The sequence below is a fragment of the Mesoplodon densirostris genome, chromosome 7, assembly GCF_025265405.1.
Source record: "Mesoplodon densirostris isolate mMesDen1 chromosome 7, mMesDen1 primary haplotype, whole genome shotgun sequence".
NCBI classification, from domain to species: Eukaryota; Metazoa; Chordata; class Mammalia; order Artiodactyla; family Ziphiidae; genus Mesoplodon; species Mesoplodon densirostris.
The window spans coordinates 99,994,717-100,012,590 of NC_082667.1; the positions used below are offsets into that span (position 1 = coordinate 99,994,717).

General features: G+C 38.5%; 1 protein-coding gene across 1 annotated transcript in view; it reads left to right on the plus strand.

Annotated features, from left to right (window-relative positions):
* The first annotated feature begins 1,492 nt into the window (after positions 1–1,492).
* The window catches only part of GUCY1A2 (guanylate cyclase 1 soluble subunit alpha 2), a 417,832-nt gene continuing 401,450 nt past the window's right edge, over positions 1,493–17,874 (plus strand). Inside the window, exon 1 of the mRNA XM_060104638.1 lies at positions 1,493–1,777. Within this exon, the coding sequence (XP_059960621.1) occupies positions 1,493–1,777 (285 nt within the window). The remainder of the gene's footprint in view (positions 1,778–17,874) is intronic.

The window sequence follows — 17,874 nt, forward strand, 5'->3', positions numbered from 1 at the left end:
TTGCCTCCATCTCAATGTCAGAACAAATCCGAGGCTTTCCTGGAGCTAAAGCAAGCGCGGTGGGGACAGGTACTAAGAGTGGCTGTTGGTTTGCCAAGAGGCAAGCTTTGGAATGAAGCAGTTCCACCACAAACTTGCAAGGCTGTTCTTGGGCTTTGAAAAGCCTTTCTTCCACTCCCCTTAGCTTTCCGAGCAGCGTTTGTAGCCTAGTGCAAACAGATCGCATATTTGGTGCAAAGAGCCGGGAGAATGAAGGACAGGGGATCACTCCCCGGGTCCTAGGTAGTGGAGTCTGCAGAAGAACTGTCTCTGGGTCTGCAACGCCTGCAAACGCGGCTGCAGGTGGCAAGCGGAGCTGTCCAGCACCAGTGCAGAGGCGGCGGGAGCCAGGACCCCGGCGCGCCCAGACCGGCTCATGTTCAGCAACAGGGCTCTCCCCTGAAGAGACGCTGTCCTCATTCACTGCCTTCAGGCTCTGGGCTCGCTACGAGCCCACGCAGCCTCGACCGAGGCGGAGAACACTCGTCCTCGCAAGCTGCTCCAGCAGGATGGGTGCTAGCATGTTGACCCTTCCTTTCCCTTGTAAGCGACTCCTCCGGAATGGGCGGACTGGAATGCTCGGCCTTTCCCCTTGGCCTCAGAAATTCCTAAATAAACTCGGAAGGAAAGGTCAATTATGGACCCTAAACCCCCACTTCAACGCTCTGAGGCTTCCCCGAAGTGGCTCCAGAGGGTGGTCTTCTGTCCCCGGCCCCGCGCCCCTCTCCCTTCCAGCGCCCACCAGGGGCAGTCTGCTCTTCAGCTGCCTCTTCCGTGGACGAGGGGTAGGGTATTTGGATTTGGGGCCCTTTGGTCTGATCCATGTCAACGTGCGCTCCTCGGAGGAGGAGGGGACGGTGGGAGCTGGGGTGGCGCTCAGAGGACGGCGACGAAGTGTCCTTGTTGCTCCTGAAACGTGGCGACAAGCCAGGCAGACTCCCAATGAGTATGATGGCGACACATGATGCCGGCAGAGAGAGAGAGACCACGGAGGAGGGGGTGCTTAAAGGGAGAAGGAAGTAGGCGGGCAGCAATGGGAGAGAGGCGGGAGGAGCTAGGGGAAGGGGGGCGAGATAGGCGCGCAGGCGGCAGAAGCCTTTGCCTCCGCGACCGTGCGGGCCGCAGCCTCCCCCCCCTGCAGCCCCCGGTCACACACTCGCAGCCTCTCCGCGAGCGGCAGACCGGCCACCGCGATGCGCCGAGGCGGGCGCTGAGGTGGCGTCGCGCTAGCAGCAGCAGAGGCGGCAGCCACCGCCAAACGCGGGCCCTGGGTGCCGCGGCGCCCCAAGTTCCCGCCATGAGCAGTCGGCTCTGGAGGGTCCGCGGCTCCGGGGACTCACTCCCAGCCGAGCACGGCAGCAGCGCCCAGGGCCCCCAACGCTCCTAACGCAGCCGCCGCCGCCACCCGCGTCCACCCCGCCGCCGCTTCGGCCGCCGCAGAGCCGCCAGCAGCATGTCTCGAAGGAAGATTTCGTCGGAGTCCTTCAGCTCCCTGGGCTCCGACTACCTGGAGACGAGCCCCGAGGAGGAGGGGGAGTGCCCCTTGTCTAGGCTCTGCTGGAACGGCAGCCGGAGCCCGCCCGGGCCGCCCGAGCCCAGCGCGGCGGCCGCCGCCGCCCCGACCCCGGCACCCGCCGCCGCCACCGCCGCCACGGCTGGGGCCAGGAGAGCGCAGCGCCGGAGGCGGGTCAACCTGGACTCTCTGGGCGAGAGCATCAGCCGCCTGACGGCGCCCTCGGTGAGCGGGGAGAGGAAGGAGGGCCGCTGCGCAGGAGAGAGGAAGGGGATCGGGCAAGTTGGCGCCACGCTAGCCCGGGCGTGTGCGAAGAGCCCCACCGCTGGGGGGCGGCCGGGCCTTGCTCCGCCCGGCCTACGGTTCCCAAAGGCCTGGGCAAGACCCGCACCTTGGGCTCTGGTGGAAGGGGGCACTGGAGTACGGGAAAGGAGGAAGACTTCACTCCTCTGGGGTCTCCTGATTCAGAGGTCTGTCTGCCCACCTCCAGCCTTGAACCCTCCTTCGTCGTGGTCACCCTGACGGCCCTAGGTCCTCCTTCATGCCCACCTGTTTTCTTTCCCCCAAACTTTCCCAGGCACTGTGTTCCGCAGTTCCCATTTCCATGTCTTTCATCAATGGTCTCCAGTATCCCAAAGGAACTCCTACTCCCTTCCAGGAAACTCTTCCTCTCTTTTCCCACACTCTCTTGCTCTTAGCATGACCTTCTCTGACATATTTGAATTCTGCAGGCTAACTGCATTCTGTGTTGCATTCCTTTCTTCAAATCTTTGGGAACTGGTTGTCAGATACTTTTTTGAGTTGTCTTCTGATGAAGAAACCTCTTATCTCTTGTTTTCTCACTACTTCATATACTTTTTTTCTTAGTCACTAGGCATTTATTGGCTCAGCCTTCTTCTGTGAGTAACCCTAGTGTCTGGTTTTCTAATTCTCTCTGATATTTCTTGCACCCCTACCTCATCCTTCACTCTCTTTTCCTTGGATTCTTTAGTGCTTTCTCCCTCATTTTTTCATGGTTTCCTTTTATTAGGCCCTTCATAAATATCTGTTGAATGAATAAATGCCTTCCTAGGTCTCTCTAAACTTGTGCTCATTTAGGGATGTCTGTATCAGCAGTTCCAGGTGTACTCCAGACTCCCCCTGGTTCTAGGCATCTTTCCAGAGCACTTCTGCCTCATTCCTGCTTAGGCATTTCAGCTACTCTTGACTTTTACTCTTTGCAGTAATGCCAGACCGCTGTTTCAGTCTTTGACTGTATAAGCTTTGTTTTGAAGGAATTCACTCCATTGCACACAGAATCCGAAAGAGACTCAGTGTCAAACCACCATCCACCTTTTATTCTCACCTTGATTGGTTACAAAGACTTCAACTATTGACAGCACTTTTACCTACCCATCTCTGAGAATTTTACTTCTTTAAAGTTTCCAAAATGAATTGGAACATTGATCTTGTTTGCCTACTCTTGAGTCTCCCTTTTGAAAGTACTCTTATAGTTTATGGTAGTAGGGACCTGAGAAAGAATGGGATCCAGAAAGACTGGGAACTGGTACCAGGCAATCCTACAAATATCCTGGGCCATTGCATTAGTGGAGTATGAGCTTTTAGCAGTGAAACTACTCTTCCATCATCTTCCTTTTTTGTGCATTTCTCCTTCAATTTACCTTTAACCACTTCTTTCATTGATAACCTAGGAAACAAAACTCAGAATGGGTTAGCTACTGTTTGCTATTCTTAATGCAAATATTTACCAGGAAGCATAATCTTAGGAACTATTTGATGTTGCAAATTGTTGAACATAAGCCTTTATAAAAGGAGTCCAGGAATCCTGTGCATCTGTAGTTTTATATCAGTACCCAAAGCAACGTTTGTGCAATATACTAATTCTTCAGTATAACAGATTCATATCTAATATGATGATTTTACTAAAGATAATTATTAGTTTTTCATGGGAATTGTTTTTTATAATCCTGGAGTTTTCTTTTTACCTAAGAATCAGAATTTACAAATTTCTAAAAAAAGTTGTGGCACTGCCTCTAGTAATGCCACTTTAACATAAGACGATTCTCAGCAACTTATGTGAGAAGTAGATAAAATAAACTGAACTCAAGTATTTACTGCCAAAATAAGAGGTAGGAAATAGTCTCTGATTTTTACCTTTTATAAAGGTAAAATTTGAATGACTCTGACTCTTTGCTGGATAAAAAGCATGTAATCAGATAATGGTGTACAGGATAAGAAGTTTGAAATTGAAAATAATTGCAATAATCAAAAATATGCAACAGCTGTATATACTTTCCATGCTATAATTCTTTTCTATTTTGTTACTTTTTTTAAATTTTATTTATTTATTTGGTTGCGCCAGGTCTTAGTTGCAGCAGGCAGCCTTCTTAGTTGCGGCTTGCCAGCTCCTTAGTTGTGGCATGCAAACTCTCAGTTGTGACATGAATGTGGGATCTAGTTCCCTGACCAGGGATTGAACCCAGGCCCCCTGCATTGGGAAAGCAGAGTCTTATCCACTGCACCACCAAGGAAGTCCTCTTTTCTATTTTGAAAAAGGTCTTTCAGCTGTTATGCTGAAAACATACATGTGAATATAGTGTAAACAATTCCAACTTCATAAGGCATGTATAAACAAATTCTCATTGGCTAACCATCATGTCAGCAATAGAATTGGTAACACAAGGAAAACAGAGAGTATATTTCAAAGCAGCGGCTTATTTCTGTGTTCTCCACCCCCATTTTCTTTTGTTTGGCAACCTAGAACACTGCTTCAAAAAGTTCCAGTAGATTCGTTCTCCTACACTGTCAGCATTCTAAACTTCTCTGAAAACATGTATGTGCTATCTAATGTCCTTTCATTAGAGCTAAACAACTTAAAACAAAACTCCAAAAACCTCTGAGAACAGCTATTACCAGAGCATTCTTAGATAGAAATTTCTAGTTGTTCTGAGTATTGCAAACCTTCTTGCATTGCTGTGGAAGTTCCTGTGTTCTTAGTGGTCTCATCGTGGAATATTGTCTCAATCACTGGAGATTTATTTGTTTTTTTGTACAGGATAATTTGCAAGTAGGGAAATGGAAGTGAATTTAATAAATACTAGGATATTGCCAAGTAATTCAGCTAGTAATTTGATCAATGGAATATTCAAACTCCGTTTTTTGATATTTTAAGAGTTACTTTTAAGTGCATTGATGTTGGCTATAAAGATTATAATACTTTCATACTATTTTAATAATAAAAGTAAATTGAATTCATAAAATTGAAAAAATTCTGGAATTCAGGATACCACGTTCTCATTCATTGTGCCTTGGACAACTAAATACTTGTATATCACTGTGCATATTAATTTTACTGTCTAGGATCCTACTCATCTGTAAGTTATTATATTTAGGGTCCCTTCCTGTTCTGACAGTCTACAAAGACATATTGTATTGTCAAGCTTTCAATAAACTGTCACAATGGCATATGAAATAAAAAGCAAAGACATATTACTATGAGTTTTAAAACTGAGGAAAGTAAATTACTTTTTTAAGTAGGGGCATCAAAGTACTATTTATTCCACCTAGTTGTTAAAAAATATTTGAGGATCTGCAGTGTAGCAAGTTTTGTGCAAAGCACTGGTGATACAAATGCCAAACAAAACTTTCCCGTTTTTTGACCTCATGGAACTTCTTTAATTATAGACTTTATTCTAAGGAAACTGTATTGAAGTAAAATATAAGAACTCCAATTGTTGAAGAGATGTCCAGGGGAAGTTTTATTTATCATCGACTTTGGTTAGTTTTGTTCACTATGAATCTCTGGAGTGCAGCCATAAAAATAAAAATAATCCTAAAGACCTGGCTGAAGATGCCTATATCACTTATTACATTATTTATTTTGAAATAATTTACTTGGGAACACATATGGAAAAACAGTTGGGTATTTTACATCAAGGGTGAGTTTAGGGTCTCGTTTATTTCCATTTTATGTTTATAAATGAGAGTTGCTTAGACCCCTCTCATTTTGACATTGGTTTTGGGTTTGCTAAAGTCAGCCTGTCAGTGGAGATATTCTAGGAGACCAACCCAGGGGCAAGGCTTTCCTAGGTTTCTTATCAGAGAACTACTAGCTGTTATAACATTACAGATGGCTTTGAAGACCTCAGAAGCTATAGAGAGCAGAATGGCAGGAAGAAAAGTAACAGCACTGGAAGGATGACATATAAAGGGAGGAAAGCTACTTACATAGGGAATAGTCCAAGAAACAAAGAACAGTGAGGAAAGAAAAAGGAAGGGAAGCTTGAATTCAAGTAGCAAACATCCAAAACCTCTTTCATTATTTTTGGAAAGGAAATTGTATTGATACATGCCTATGAAAAAGTGAAAGGACATAAAAAATACATAGTTAGCCTCTCCTACTATTAAGTAAAATGAACTTTCTGGTGTGTAAAGCCTTAAATAAAACCTTAGGAATTGTGAGTGTAACTAACATGTAAATAATGAAAAATATATAACATAGTTTTGAGGTTAGATATTCGATAAATTTATGTGTTTTAATTGAAGTTTTAAACATTTGGGGCTCAATATGGGTAATAAAGTTCTTAGCAATAGATTCATTGAAATTAAAAATCAAACAAAATGTATTCTAGTAGTTCAGTGTTTTCACTTTTGTAGAAATTAGATACTATCATCTGAAATCAGAATTTAATGGCCATCTATTGCTTTTTATACCTCATCCCTAGTCATCAGAAACAACACGGCAGAATTGAAAGAACAAAGATTTGAAGTTTGACCGAAAAATTGAATAACTCCCTGCTGAGCCCCTTGCTATATGTAAGGCCCTGGGAAAGCCAACTCCTTCCTCCTCAGAGACTTAGTTTTCTATTTTGTGAAGTAGGAATAATGACTACTTTATAATTTGTTGTGAAAGAGGAGTAATATTCCTTGTAAAATTTCTTGAACTCAATAAATGATAGTTTCAAGTTGAGATCCTTTAACTTCAATCAAATTTGAATGCCTCCAAATGATCTAAAATTTTTCATTTTTTCTCAGTAATTTACTTGCTAGTAACCTTATTAAAAGAGTTCATAGGTTAACTGATGTCATGTACCTAAAAAAAATTGATAAGGAGTTAATTTTGTTGGCATTGTCCAGTCAATCAATTAAAAAAAATTAAAACTGGACTCCCTTTTTGGCTCCCTGGCTATGCCTCATGTGTGTACACAAGTATATGTAATCATTGCAGATTCAAACATTTCTATCAAACTGCTGAATGTTATGTGGCAGTATGAGTACCACAACTATAAATCCTATAAAAATACTAGAACATATATATTTGGTAGAATATGACTATTTCACAACAAGTTACTTTTACTTTTTTTTTTTTTTTTTACTTTTAAATTAGGAAAAAAATTAGGTGAAAGAGAAACTGCTTATTTCACTTGCCTGAGAATTTCAAGAGTTCCCCATCCATTGTGTTCAAACTAATTTGTACAAGTGTTCAAACGTTTATGCTGTTAGATGCAAGAACCACCTAGAGGGGTGGGATAGGGAGGGTGGGAGGGAGGGAGACGCAAGAGGGAAGAGATATGGGAACATATGTATATGTATAATTGATTCACTTTGTTATAAAGCAGACACTAACACACCATTGTAAAGCAATTATACTCCAATAAAGATGTTAAAAAAAAAAAAGTAGAGACACAGATGTAGAGAACAAATGTATGGATACCAAGGGAGAAAGGGGGGGTGAGGGAAATTGGGAGATTGAGATTGACATATAAACATTATTGATAGTACATATAAAATAGATAACTAATGAGAACCTACACTATAGCACGCAGAGCTCTACTCGATTCTCTGGGGTGACCTAAACAGGAGGAAAATCCAAAAGAGAGGGGATGTATGTATATGTATAGCTGATTCACTTTGCTATACAGTACTATACTCCAATAAAAATTATTTAAAAAAAAAATTTAATTAAAAAATGAATTATCCAGCTAATGACTTCTACATTTTGTGTACTGCACTCTATTCTTCTTTGGCTACAAGCTCAATTGTTAGCCCTTCATTTTAAAGATAAATTTTGACTATGGGAAATGACATCAGTGATTATTAGTCTGTAGGTAGAGGTGATGTTATTATATATTCCTTTTTAGTATATAATTTATCTACCTTGAAGTTTTCTGAGATGTGTGGGAAGAGTACCTGAGTGCTATTATGTGTTTTTCCCTTCTATATTGTCATTGCTGTTTTCATTCACTTTTGTTTTATCTTGTTGCCTCTATCATAAGGAGCTGAAGGTAAAAGTTTAAAAACTTACATGTTTTATTGAATATGATAGTAAAATAAGTGGATGATCTCTAGATATAGATATTGTTAACTGTGAATTTCACACACATCTAGGAAGAAAAAAAATTAAGTGGCATAAGTAGGGAGAATGTTTACAAGGGCTGACTAGGTTTTCTTTGCAGACCCTTATTTGATGCATGAATCAGTGATTAGGTCAAAATTCAAAGTTCCTCTATTTAATTTCTTACTCTAATCTTGATACTCTTATGTTTATCTTGTATTTAGCTTGGTACCTGATACTTAATGGATTTTCAATAAAATGCTCAGAATAAATGAATGGATGTTCTTATTTAATTATCCAATTATATTATTTCTTTTTTTGTTTGATTTTTTTCTGTGTTATATTTGGTTCAATCAAACAAAATATTTAGATTTCATAGCCAGCCTGTGAGAGATACTTCCAAGTATGCAAACCTGTTTGAATTTTACTTACACCTGTCATCTGAAGCAAAACTTCAGAATAAAGTTGTGTTAAAAAGAGAGCAGGTGGAAAAGTATCCTTCTCCTGGAACTCCTTGAGTGGCCTCTTTATATTTTAAGAAGTTAGGTAAATGTAACAACTCTCCTCCCATCTCCAGTATAAGTCTGCTTATATTTTCTGTACAGTTCTCTCTCAGGTGAGAAATGTTTGTCAGCAAGTGGGAACTGTCGCCAAAAATGCACTGCTGGGAGATGGAATGAAAAAATCTTGCTCCTCAAATATCACTTCAGGACAGGATCTGAATATATAGAATTATGAGCATCTCATAAAGTTGAAAATTCCAGCTTAGAGTAATTTAGGAAGTAGGGGAGCTGGAAGTCTCTTTGAAGGCTGGAGATTTGTTGTGGCTGTTGTGGGGAACTGAGAAAGACTGAACATTCTTATAAATAGAAGAGTGAGAAATCACTTCCTGTACAGGCTTTATTTGATGCATATTAAACAGTTCTTCATCTGATCTAGTGGTTATCAAACTTCAGTGAACATAAGAAATACCTAAAGGAAATCATTAGAATGTAGGTTCCTAGCATAGTTCACTGTACTATACAGTAGGACCTTGTTATTTATCCATTCTATATATACTAGTTTGCATCTGCTAACCCCAAACTCCCCCTCCATCCCTCCCTCACCCTCCCTCCTCCTTGGTAACCACACGTCTGTTCTCTATGTCTGTGAGTCAACTTCTGTTTTGTAGATAAGTTCCTTTGTGTCATACTTTAGATTCCACATATAAGTGATATCATATGGTATTTGTCTTTCTCTTTCTGACTTACTTCACTTAGTATGATAATCTCTAGGTCCATCCATGTTGCTGCAAATGACACCATTTCATTCTTTTTTATGGCTGAGTAGTATTCCATTGTATATATGTACCACAACTTCTTTATCTATTCATCTGCTGATGGACAGTTAGGTTGTTTCCATGTCCTGGCTATTGTGAATAGTGCTGCTGTGAACATAAGGGTGCATGTATCTTTTTGAATTATAGTTTTTTTTTTTTTAAATTATAGTTTTGTCTGGGTATATGCCTGAGAGTGGGAATGCTGGATCATATGGCAACTCTATTTTTAATTTTTTGAAGAAACTCTATAGTGTTTTCCATAGTGGCTGCACCAACTTACATTCCTACCGACAGTGTAGGAAGGTTGCCTTTTCTCCACACCCTCTCCAGCATTTGTTATTTGTAGACATTTTTACTGATGGCCATTCTGACTGCTGTGAGGTGTTATCTCATTGTAGTTCTGATTTGCATTTCTCTAATAAGTAGCTATGTTGAGCATCTTTTCATGTGCCTGTTGGCCATCTGTATGTCTTCTTTGGAGAAATGACTGTTTAGGTCTTCTGCCCATTTTTTGATTGGGTTATTTGTTTTTTTAGTTGTTGAGTTGTATGAGCTGTTTGTATATTATGGAAATTAATCTCTTGTTGGTTGCATCTTTTGCAAATACTTTCTCCCATTCTGTAGATTGTCTTTTTGTTTTGTTTATGGTTTCCTTTTCTGTGCAAAAGCTTGTAAGTTTGATTAGGTCCCATTTAGGTTTTTTTTTTTGCTTTTATTTCTATTGCCTTGGGAGACTCACCTAAGAAAACATTGGTACTATTTATGTCAGAAAATGTTTTGCCTATGTTCTCTTCTAGGAGTTGTATGGTGTCATGTCTTATTTTTAAGTCTTTAAGCCATTTTGAGTTTATTTTTGTATAGGGTGTGAGGGTGTGTTCTAACTTCATTTATTTACATGAAGCTAACTTTCCCAACACCACTTGCTGAAGAGACTGAATTTTTCCCATTGTATATTCTTGCCTCCTTTGTTGAAGATTAATTGACCGTAGGTGTGTGGGTTTATTTCTGGGCTCTCTATTCACTTCCATTGATCCATATGTCTGTTTTTGTGCCAATAATACACTGTTTTGATTTCTGTAGCTTAGTAGTACTGTCTGAAGTCTGGGAGGGTTATGCCTCTAGCTTCGTTTTCTTTTCCTCAGGATTGTTTTGACAATGCTGGGTTTTTTATGGTTCCATATAAATTTTAGGATTATTTGTTCTAGTTCTGTACAGAATGTCATGGGTAATTTGATAAGGATCACATTAACTCTGTAGATTGCTTTGTATAGTATGACCATTTTAATAATAGTAATTCTTCTAACCCAAGAGCATCCAAGAGCATATCTTTCCATTTCTTTGAATCATCTTCAGTTTCTTTTATTAATGTTTTATAGTTCTCAGCAAGTCTTTCACCTCCTTGATCAGGTTTATTCCTAAGTATTTGATTTTTTGGATGCAAGTCTTAAAATAGATTTTTTTTACATTCTTTTTCCAATATTTCATTGTTAGTGTAAAGGAATGCAGCCGATTTTTGTATGTTAGTCTTGTATCCTGCTACCTTGCTGAATTCATTTGTCAGTTTTAGTGTTTGTGTGGAGTCTTTATGGTTTTCTATATAGTGTATCATATCATCTGCATATAATGACAATTTTACCTCTTCCCTTCAAATTTGGATACATTTTATTCCTTTTCCCTGTCTGATTGCTCTGTCTAGGACTTCCACTACTATGTTGAATAGAAGTGGTGAGAGTATCATCCTTGTTTTGTTCCAGAATTTAGCAGGAAGGCTTCCAGCTTTTCAATGTTGAGTATTATTTTAGCTGTGGGTTTGTCATATGGGGTTTTATTATGATGAGATATGTTCCCTCTGTACCCACTTTGGTGAGAGTTTTTATCATGAATAGATGTTGAATTTTATCAAATGCTTTTTCTGTATCTATTGAGATGATCATGTGGTTTTTGTCTTTTCTTTTGTTGATGTGGTGTATCACATTAACTGATTTGTGTATGTTGAACCAACCTTGTGAACCTGGGATGAATCCAAGTTGGTTGTGGTGTATGGTCGTTTATATGTTGTTTGATTTGGGTTGCTAATATTTTGTTGAGAATTTTTTCATCTATATTCATCAAAGATATTGACCTGTAATTTTCTTTTTTGGTAGTGTCTTTGTCTGGTTTTGGTATCAGGGTGATGGTGGCTTCATAGAATATCTTTGGGAGTGTTCCCTCCTCTTCAATGTTTTGGAAGAGTTTGAGAAGGATTGGTATAAGTTCTTCTTTGTGTGTTTCATAGAATTCACCTGTGAAGCCATCTGGTCCTGAACTTTTGTTTATAAGGAGTTTTTAAAATTATTATTATTACAGATTCTATTTCACTTCTAGTGATTGGTCTGTTTAAATTATCTATTTCTTCTTGATTCAATTTTGTTAGGCTGTATGCTTCTAGAAACTTTTCCATTTCTTCTAGGTGTTCAAATTTGTTGGCATATAATTGTTCATAATATTCTCTTATGGTTATTTGTATTTCTGTGGTATTGGTTGTTATTTCTCCTTTTTCATTTCTTATTTTGTTTATTTGGGTCCTGTCTCTTTTCTTCTTGGTCAGCCTGGCCAGAGGTTTGTCATTTTTGTTTACACTTTCAAAGAACCAGCTCTTGGTTTATTGATTTTTTTCTATTTTTTTAATCTCCATTTTATTTATTTCCTCTCTGATCTTTATTATTTCCTTTCTTCTGCTGACTTTAGGCTTTGTTTGTTTGTTTTTTTTTGAATTCTTTTAGGTAGTAAGTTATGTTGTTTATTTGAGATTTTTCTTGTTTTTTGAGGTAGGACTGTATTGTTATGAACTTCCCTGTAAGAATTGCTTTTGCTGCATCCCATAGATTTTTGTATGGTTGTGTTCAGAGGGTCTAGTTTAATAACTCTAGAAAGAGGCCAGGACTCTGTATTTTAAACAAAAATCCAGGTGATTGCTAGGCCCACCGAAGTTGTTCTTAAAGGTTACTGAATTCCAAACCTCCAGGATCATTGATCTAGGCTCAGTGAGTGCTGTAGACTCATTTTTTGGACAGAATTATCCTGGAAGTGGCTCCTTTGGAATGATTGTATCCCAGGCAATTATTGTCTTAATAGGAACAGAATAGAGGAGGTATCTTGGAGACACACCTTATTGCTATATCCTTTGTGTTCAAAATAATTTTGTTAGCTCTGTGTTGGAAAATATTTGAGGTTTAATCATTTGTAGTTTTAATTATTTGTGGACTCTTCCCATTTTTCCTGAGTATTCTCCCCTAAGTTTATGTTTAGTAGGTTACAAGTCATTGCTATATGTGTCCTGTGGCCTCTTTACTCAAAATAAAGAAACAGCTATTCAAAAATGTTGGGGCTGATAGAGAAGGGAGAAGAAGGGCTGTTGTGATGGTCAATCTGACATTATTATCCATATCTGTGTTTTTTAGAGTAAGATTGACATGACATTTCACAAATGTGCCATCAAGTGGTTCATTTTGAAACAATGACTTGTTCACGTGCCAATGAAAAATTTTTTAAAAAGGTGAAGAGAGAAAGAAACATCTAGATGGAGAAGAATTTTTTTGCCTAGAAAGGAAGCAATAGGAGGTTCAGATATCAGATTATAGAACCACTTCTCAAACCCTTCCAAAATATGACAAATATAACAATGGTTGCTAAACTCTACATCCTTAGCCAATTAGTCTTTCTCTCATTCAGTGGCTAAGGTGGGTAGGGGTCTAGTTGTAGTCTCCAAATAAATGGTGATCCTACATTTGAAGAAATTTGCATTTGCAGAGAACTCTAGAACCAACCTATTATGAGAGGAGGCTGTCTGTGTGGAAGTCCTGAGGTTACCCTAGTTTCAAGTCCTTGAATCCACTTGACTCCTTTTCCATTCACCGTACTATATTTGTGATGTGTGAGTCTGCTGTGCCCAGTGGAGGAACTTAAAATGTTCTAAAAAAATGCTTCCATTCCTTGCTGCTTTACACCTCTGCTTCTTCATGCATGGACCCTTCAACTTAATATTGGGAGAGCATGGCTTTCCTGATTAGTTTGGTGCACACACAAACACAGATACGCACATACCCAGACACATCTGTCCTGCTTTCTGTTGCTGCATCTCTTCCCGATAGAATACTAAGTTATTGCTCAGACCTGAATAGTGGGACTTATTGTGTTGACAGGTGATTTTGGTTTATTCTGCCTCCTGAAGACAGGGATCTATGCATGCCCATGCCTAGCAGAAAGTGTGATTTATAAAGGCACTCAATAAATGTTTGTTAAGATAATGAATAAATGATTGCATAAATTCTTGTATAGATTGTGGTGTATCTGGTAATGCTCTGTAGGCTACAGTGATTTTGTGCTGTCATATTTTAGTTGATTATTGTAACTGTTTTGTTTGTAGATTTTTTTCAGACGCAAATAAGTGTAAAGATATTTAAAGCATTTGTTTTAGAATGCTTTAAGATTTTAAAAAAACTCCCTTATTGGGTATTTTATTGGAGCTTCACAATAATCATTAGATTCTTTGCCAGTTATCTTTAACTTTGGTTATTATGATTATCAGAACATGCCCATAGACATAGTATCTATTTGGGGGAGTACATGTGCTGCCACTTATAAATGTTTTTATACTATACAGAGACAGTATCTCTACCATGTTTTTCTGTTCATTATTATTTCAGTGTATAGGAAACCTTGTGTTACCAAACATTGTATTAAAAATCTCTACAAACCAGCACATCCACATATCTATCCTTCAGATATCATTATAGACATAATGATGTTACTGGAGGGTTAGAGTCCTTGAGAAAAGTGGTAAAGTTAGAAATTATTGATTTAAGGAATGGGGGAGAAAACTGAACAGGAACAGGTTAATGTACTATTGGGTATTTTTTGAGGGTCGAGCTGAGGGTGACAATAACGAATTTGTAGTCTAAACTGAGAGGATTAGTATGACTTGGAACATATTATTGGCTATTTTTTGAGGGCCCAGCTGAGGTTGGAGATGATGAATTTGTAGCCTAAACGGAGAGGATGAGTATGACTTGTAGAGGTATAAAATGGTGAAAATATTTATTGTATATTAAAAGGCCTATATGTCAGATTGAGTTTGAGCTGTTAGGGGGCAATTTAATGGAGGAGGGTTAGGGTTATGTCTTGGGAAATAATGAGAGTGAATGTCAAATGGGGCAGATTGTAATACTCAAAGGCATTTCTAGCCTTCTTGTATTGGACAGAGATCTGATGTTAAGCTTATTTAATATATATCTGGGTCCTGTTCTTTCACTATTCTTTCTCATAGAATAGAGGATTGGTACTGCAGGTCCCCGTCTACCAGACTGATGACTGGTAACTAGTTGGTCTTTGAGAAACTCAGATCTAGCTTCTTGATTACTATATACATTATGTTTTAAAAGTTAGAACTAATACTTGAAAAATAAGAACATTCAATTACATCATTCAATGCATTATTTATGGGCCCTAGTTGTTACACAATAAAGTTTCCATGGCTCAGACTTGGTACATTGCTTCTTGAGTATGAGAGCCTATGGGATTTAGAGTAATGGGTGGCTACCAAAACATTTCCTAATGTATTGGAGAACATAGCAGATTGTTTTTTTTTAATCTGAAAAGGGAAAAATTAGTTCCAGTGAATCAGTCTAAATAAAACATATGCAGTATCAATTTGTGAGTAGATGAAGTTCAATAAAGTACCCTTAAGAGTTAAACAATTTTCATTTTGTTAATCAATCTTTGATAGTCCCAAAGACTCTCCTGTGTGTTTCAGTGCCTCAGTGTTATCATTATGAGTCAATTGTCACTGTGCTATAGATGTGTGGACATCCTGGTAACTGGAGTGATTGATTGATTTTTTCATTATTTTTCCCTCCAGTTGTTTTGAGATATAATGGACATACAGCACTGTATAAGTTTAAGGTGTGCAACATAATGATTTAACTTATATACATCATGAAATTATTACCACAATAAGTTTAGTGAACATCCATCATCTCATATGGATACAAAATTAAAGAAATAGAAAAAAATAATTTTTCCTTGTGATGAGAGCTCTTAGGATTTGCTCTCTTAACAACTTTTATATGTAACACACAGCAGTGCTAATTATATTTATCACATTGTACATTACATCCCTAGTACTTGTTTGTTTCTTAGTGTTTCGATATTTCTATACATTTCAAAATGATCATCATGATAAGGCTAGTTACCATGTAAGTGGAGTGTTTTAGATAATCAAATGCTTTACAATATGAAATTTCCTCTACATAGGAGCACTAAGGAACTAAATGGTCCTTGCGGTCTGAAAGAGTTAATATGCGTGCTGAGTTTCTCTTCTTCCACCAGGGAGTCTCAGGCAATGGGAGGCAAATTAGGCATGATTTGAAAAAAAAAGGTTTTGTTTTGTTTTTTTAACTTTTAGAGTTCTGTGTATAGTTTGGTTAATGTGCTTGTCTAGTTTTTTCTTGAAAAATGCCTGTTAGTGTATGTGTGTGTGCAGGATGGGTGGGGAGAAGGGCACTGGTGGACAGAGGCTACAATGCAATTAATGCTACCTTCTGTTTTTTATTTTAATTTTACTTTGGGGAAATAACTTTTCTGGCTCTGTTTCCCATCTCTGAAATCATATGTAATAAGACTAATTTCTCACTCAAGGGTAAATATGTAGTAAAATGTGAATAGTGAACTGAAGACAATGTGTCTGTTATTAGTTGCTTCGTCATGCTGCTATGCTGATTGCTTGAGGACTAAGGCATTGTTTCAGATTCCTTCACTCTCTACATTCTGGGAAAAGAACAAGTTTTAGAGTCAGACACTAACCCTGGTCATTATATTGTGAATTCTTGGATAATCCTCTATAAACCTCATTTTCTTATTTATAAAATGAAGGTAATAATTTATAGGATTATGAAGATTAAAAGTATAATGTGTACACACTAATTGGAATACAGTAAATTATCTATTAATTTTGGTGGCTTTCATTAACTGCTTCTTATCAGCATCTTACTGACCTGTATATTGTAAATCACATCTCCTGGTAACTTGAGTTACCTCCAGCCACATCTTTTCCAAAACTTATAGAAATTTCCTTCTTTATGGTTGTTGCTCAGCATTCTCCTGCTTTTTATGGGAAATATTTTTTAACTATCTTGGGTACACATTTCAGAGTTATGAAATCTCCCCAAAATTCCTTCCCAGAAATCTTAAAAATAAATGTATTCTTACTGGTCACTTGTTTATTCACTCATTCCCTTACCCCTCACATTCATTCATTCAGACAGCATTTATTTAGCAAATGAGTACTTATTGATTCACTAGCATGCACTCAATATGCATTAAACACACACAAGAAGTGGGGCATTCAGACAGAAATTTGATATGATTGATTTGGATTTAAAAAATGTAAAACTGCTTTTTAAAAATTACCAAATAATGTGTATGACAGCTATTTTTGCCCTTCTTTTTCATCCTATCCCAACCTTTCCTTATTTGGCATATGGACTTATGGAGGACATATGGACAAAGGAAGGGTCTATATGTAAAAGATCAGTTGAAACTGTAATGAAGATGATGATGCTAGTAATAATAACTGCTGATTTACCATGTGCTGGACACTGTACTAAATGCTCTACACATTTTATTCTATTTTCATACTCACAACAGTAATGCAGGAGTGATGCCTTACTATGGTCTACAAGTACCAAGAGACTACCTATCTGACCTCACCTCATGAACTGTAATCTACACTTACGGTTCTATAGTACACTCCTTGAACATTCCAGGAAAGTATTATCTTGCCTCAGGACTTGTATTCTATATCCACTGTGTCAGAAATACCCCCTCAGTCCAGTCCTTCACATGATTGGCCTTTTCTTGGCTTTCAGATTTCAACTCAGTGTCACCTCATCAGACAGTAGCTCTCTCCCATCAACCATGCTCTTTAACATCATTGTTTATTTCAACCAGCACTCACTATCAGAAGTTATCTTTTTAGTTACTTACTCACTTATGTATTGTCTTCCCTCACTGTAATTTAAGCTGTGCAAGGGCAGGAACCTTGTCTGAGTTGTTCATAGTGGTCTTTGTAGTGCCTAGAATAGTCCTGGCTAAAAGCAGGTTCTCAGTACCTCTTTATTGACTGAATAAATGTCATTTTGAAAGAAGTCTTAGTACCTAGAAAAGAAAGAGCATAGTTAAAAAAAAAAAACATACAGGGTAGAAGAAGAAGAATTAACATGTGTTAGGCAACTACTGGGGATCCAGCATTAAGTGTTTTCATAATATGTATTATTGGATTTTCAAAATAGTCTTATGAGAGATTGAGAGAAGTTGAGTGACTTGCCTGTGATCACAGTTAATTACTTACTGATGGAGAATAAGATTAGAATCTTGGTCTGTTTAGCTCCAAACTCTATTTCTTCCACCATATTTGTATATTTCACCCCCTCTGAGTGTGGTGGACATTGTGATGTACTGCCTAGATGCCCCTACTTTAGTAATGATGGACTAACTTCCCTAGATGCTAGGAGTGCTGCTGACAGTGACCCTCAGCTCTCAGTCTCCTATATGTATTGCCTGGACTGAAAAGAGATGCCTTGCCCAACGTCATTCCCCATTCCAGTGACTAATCAGCATATGGATATGAAGACT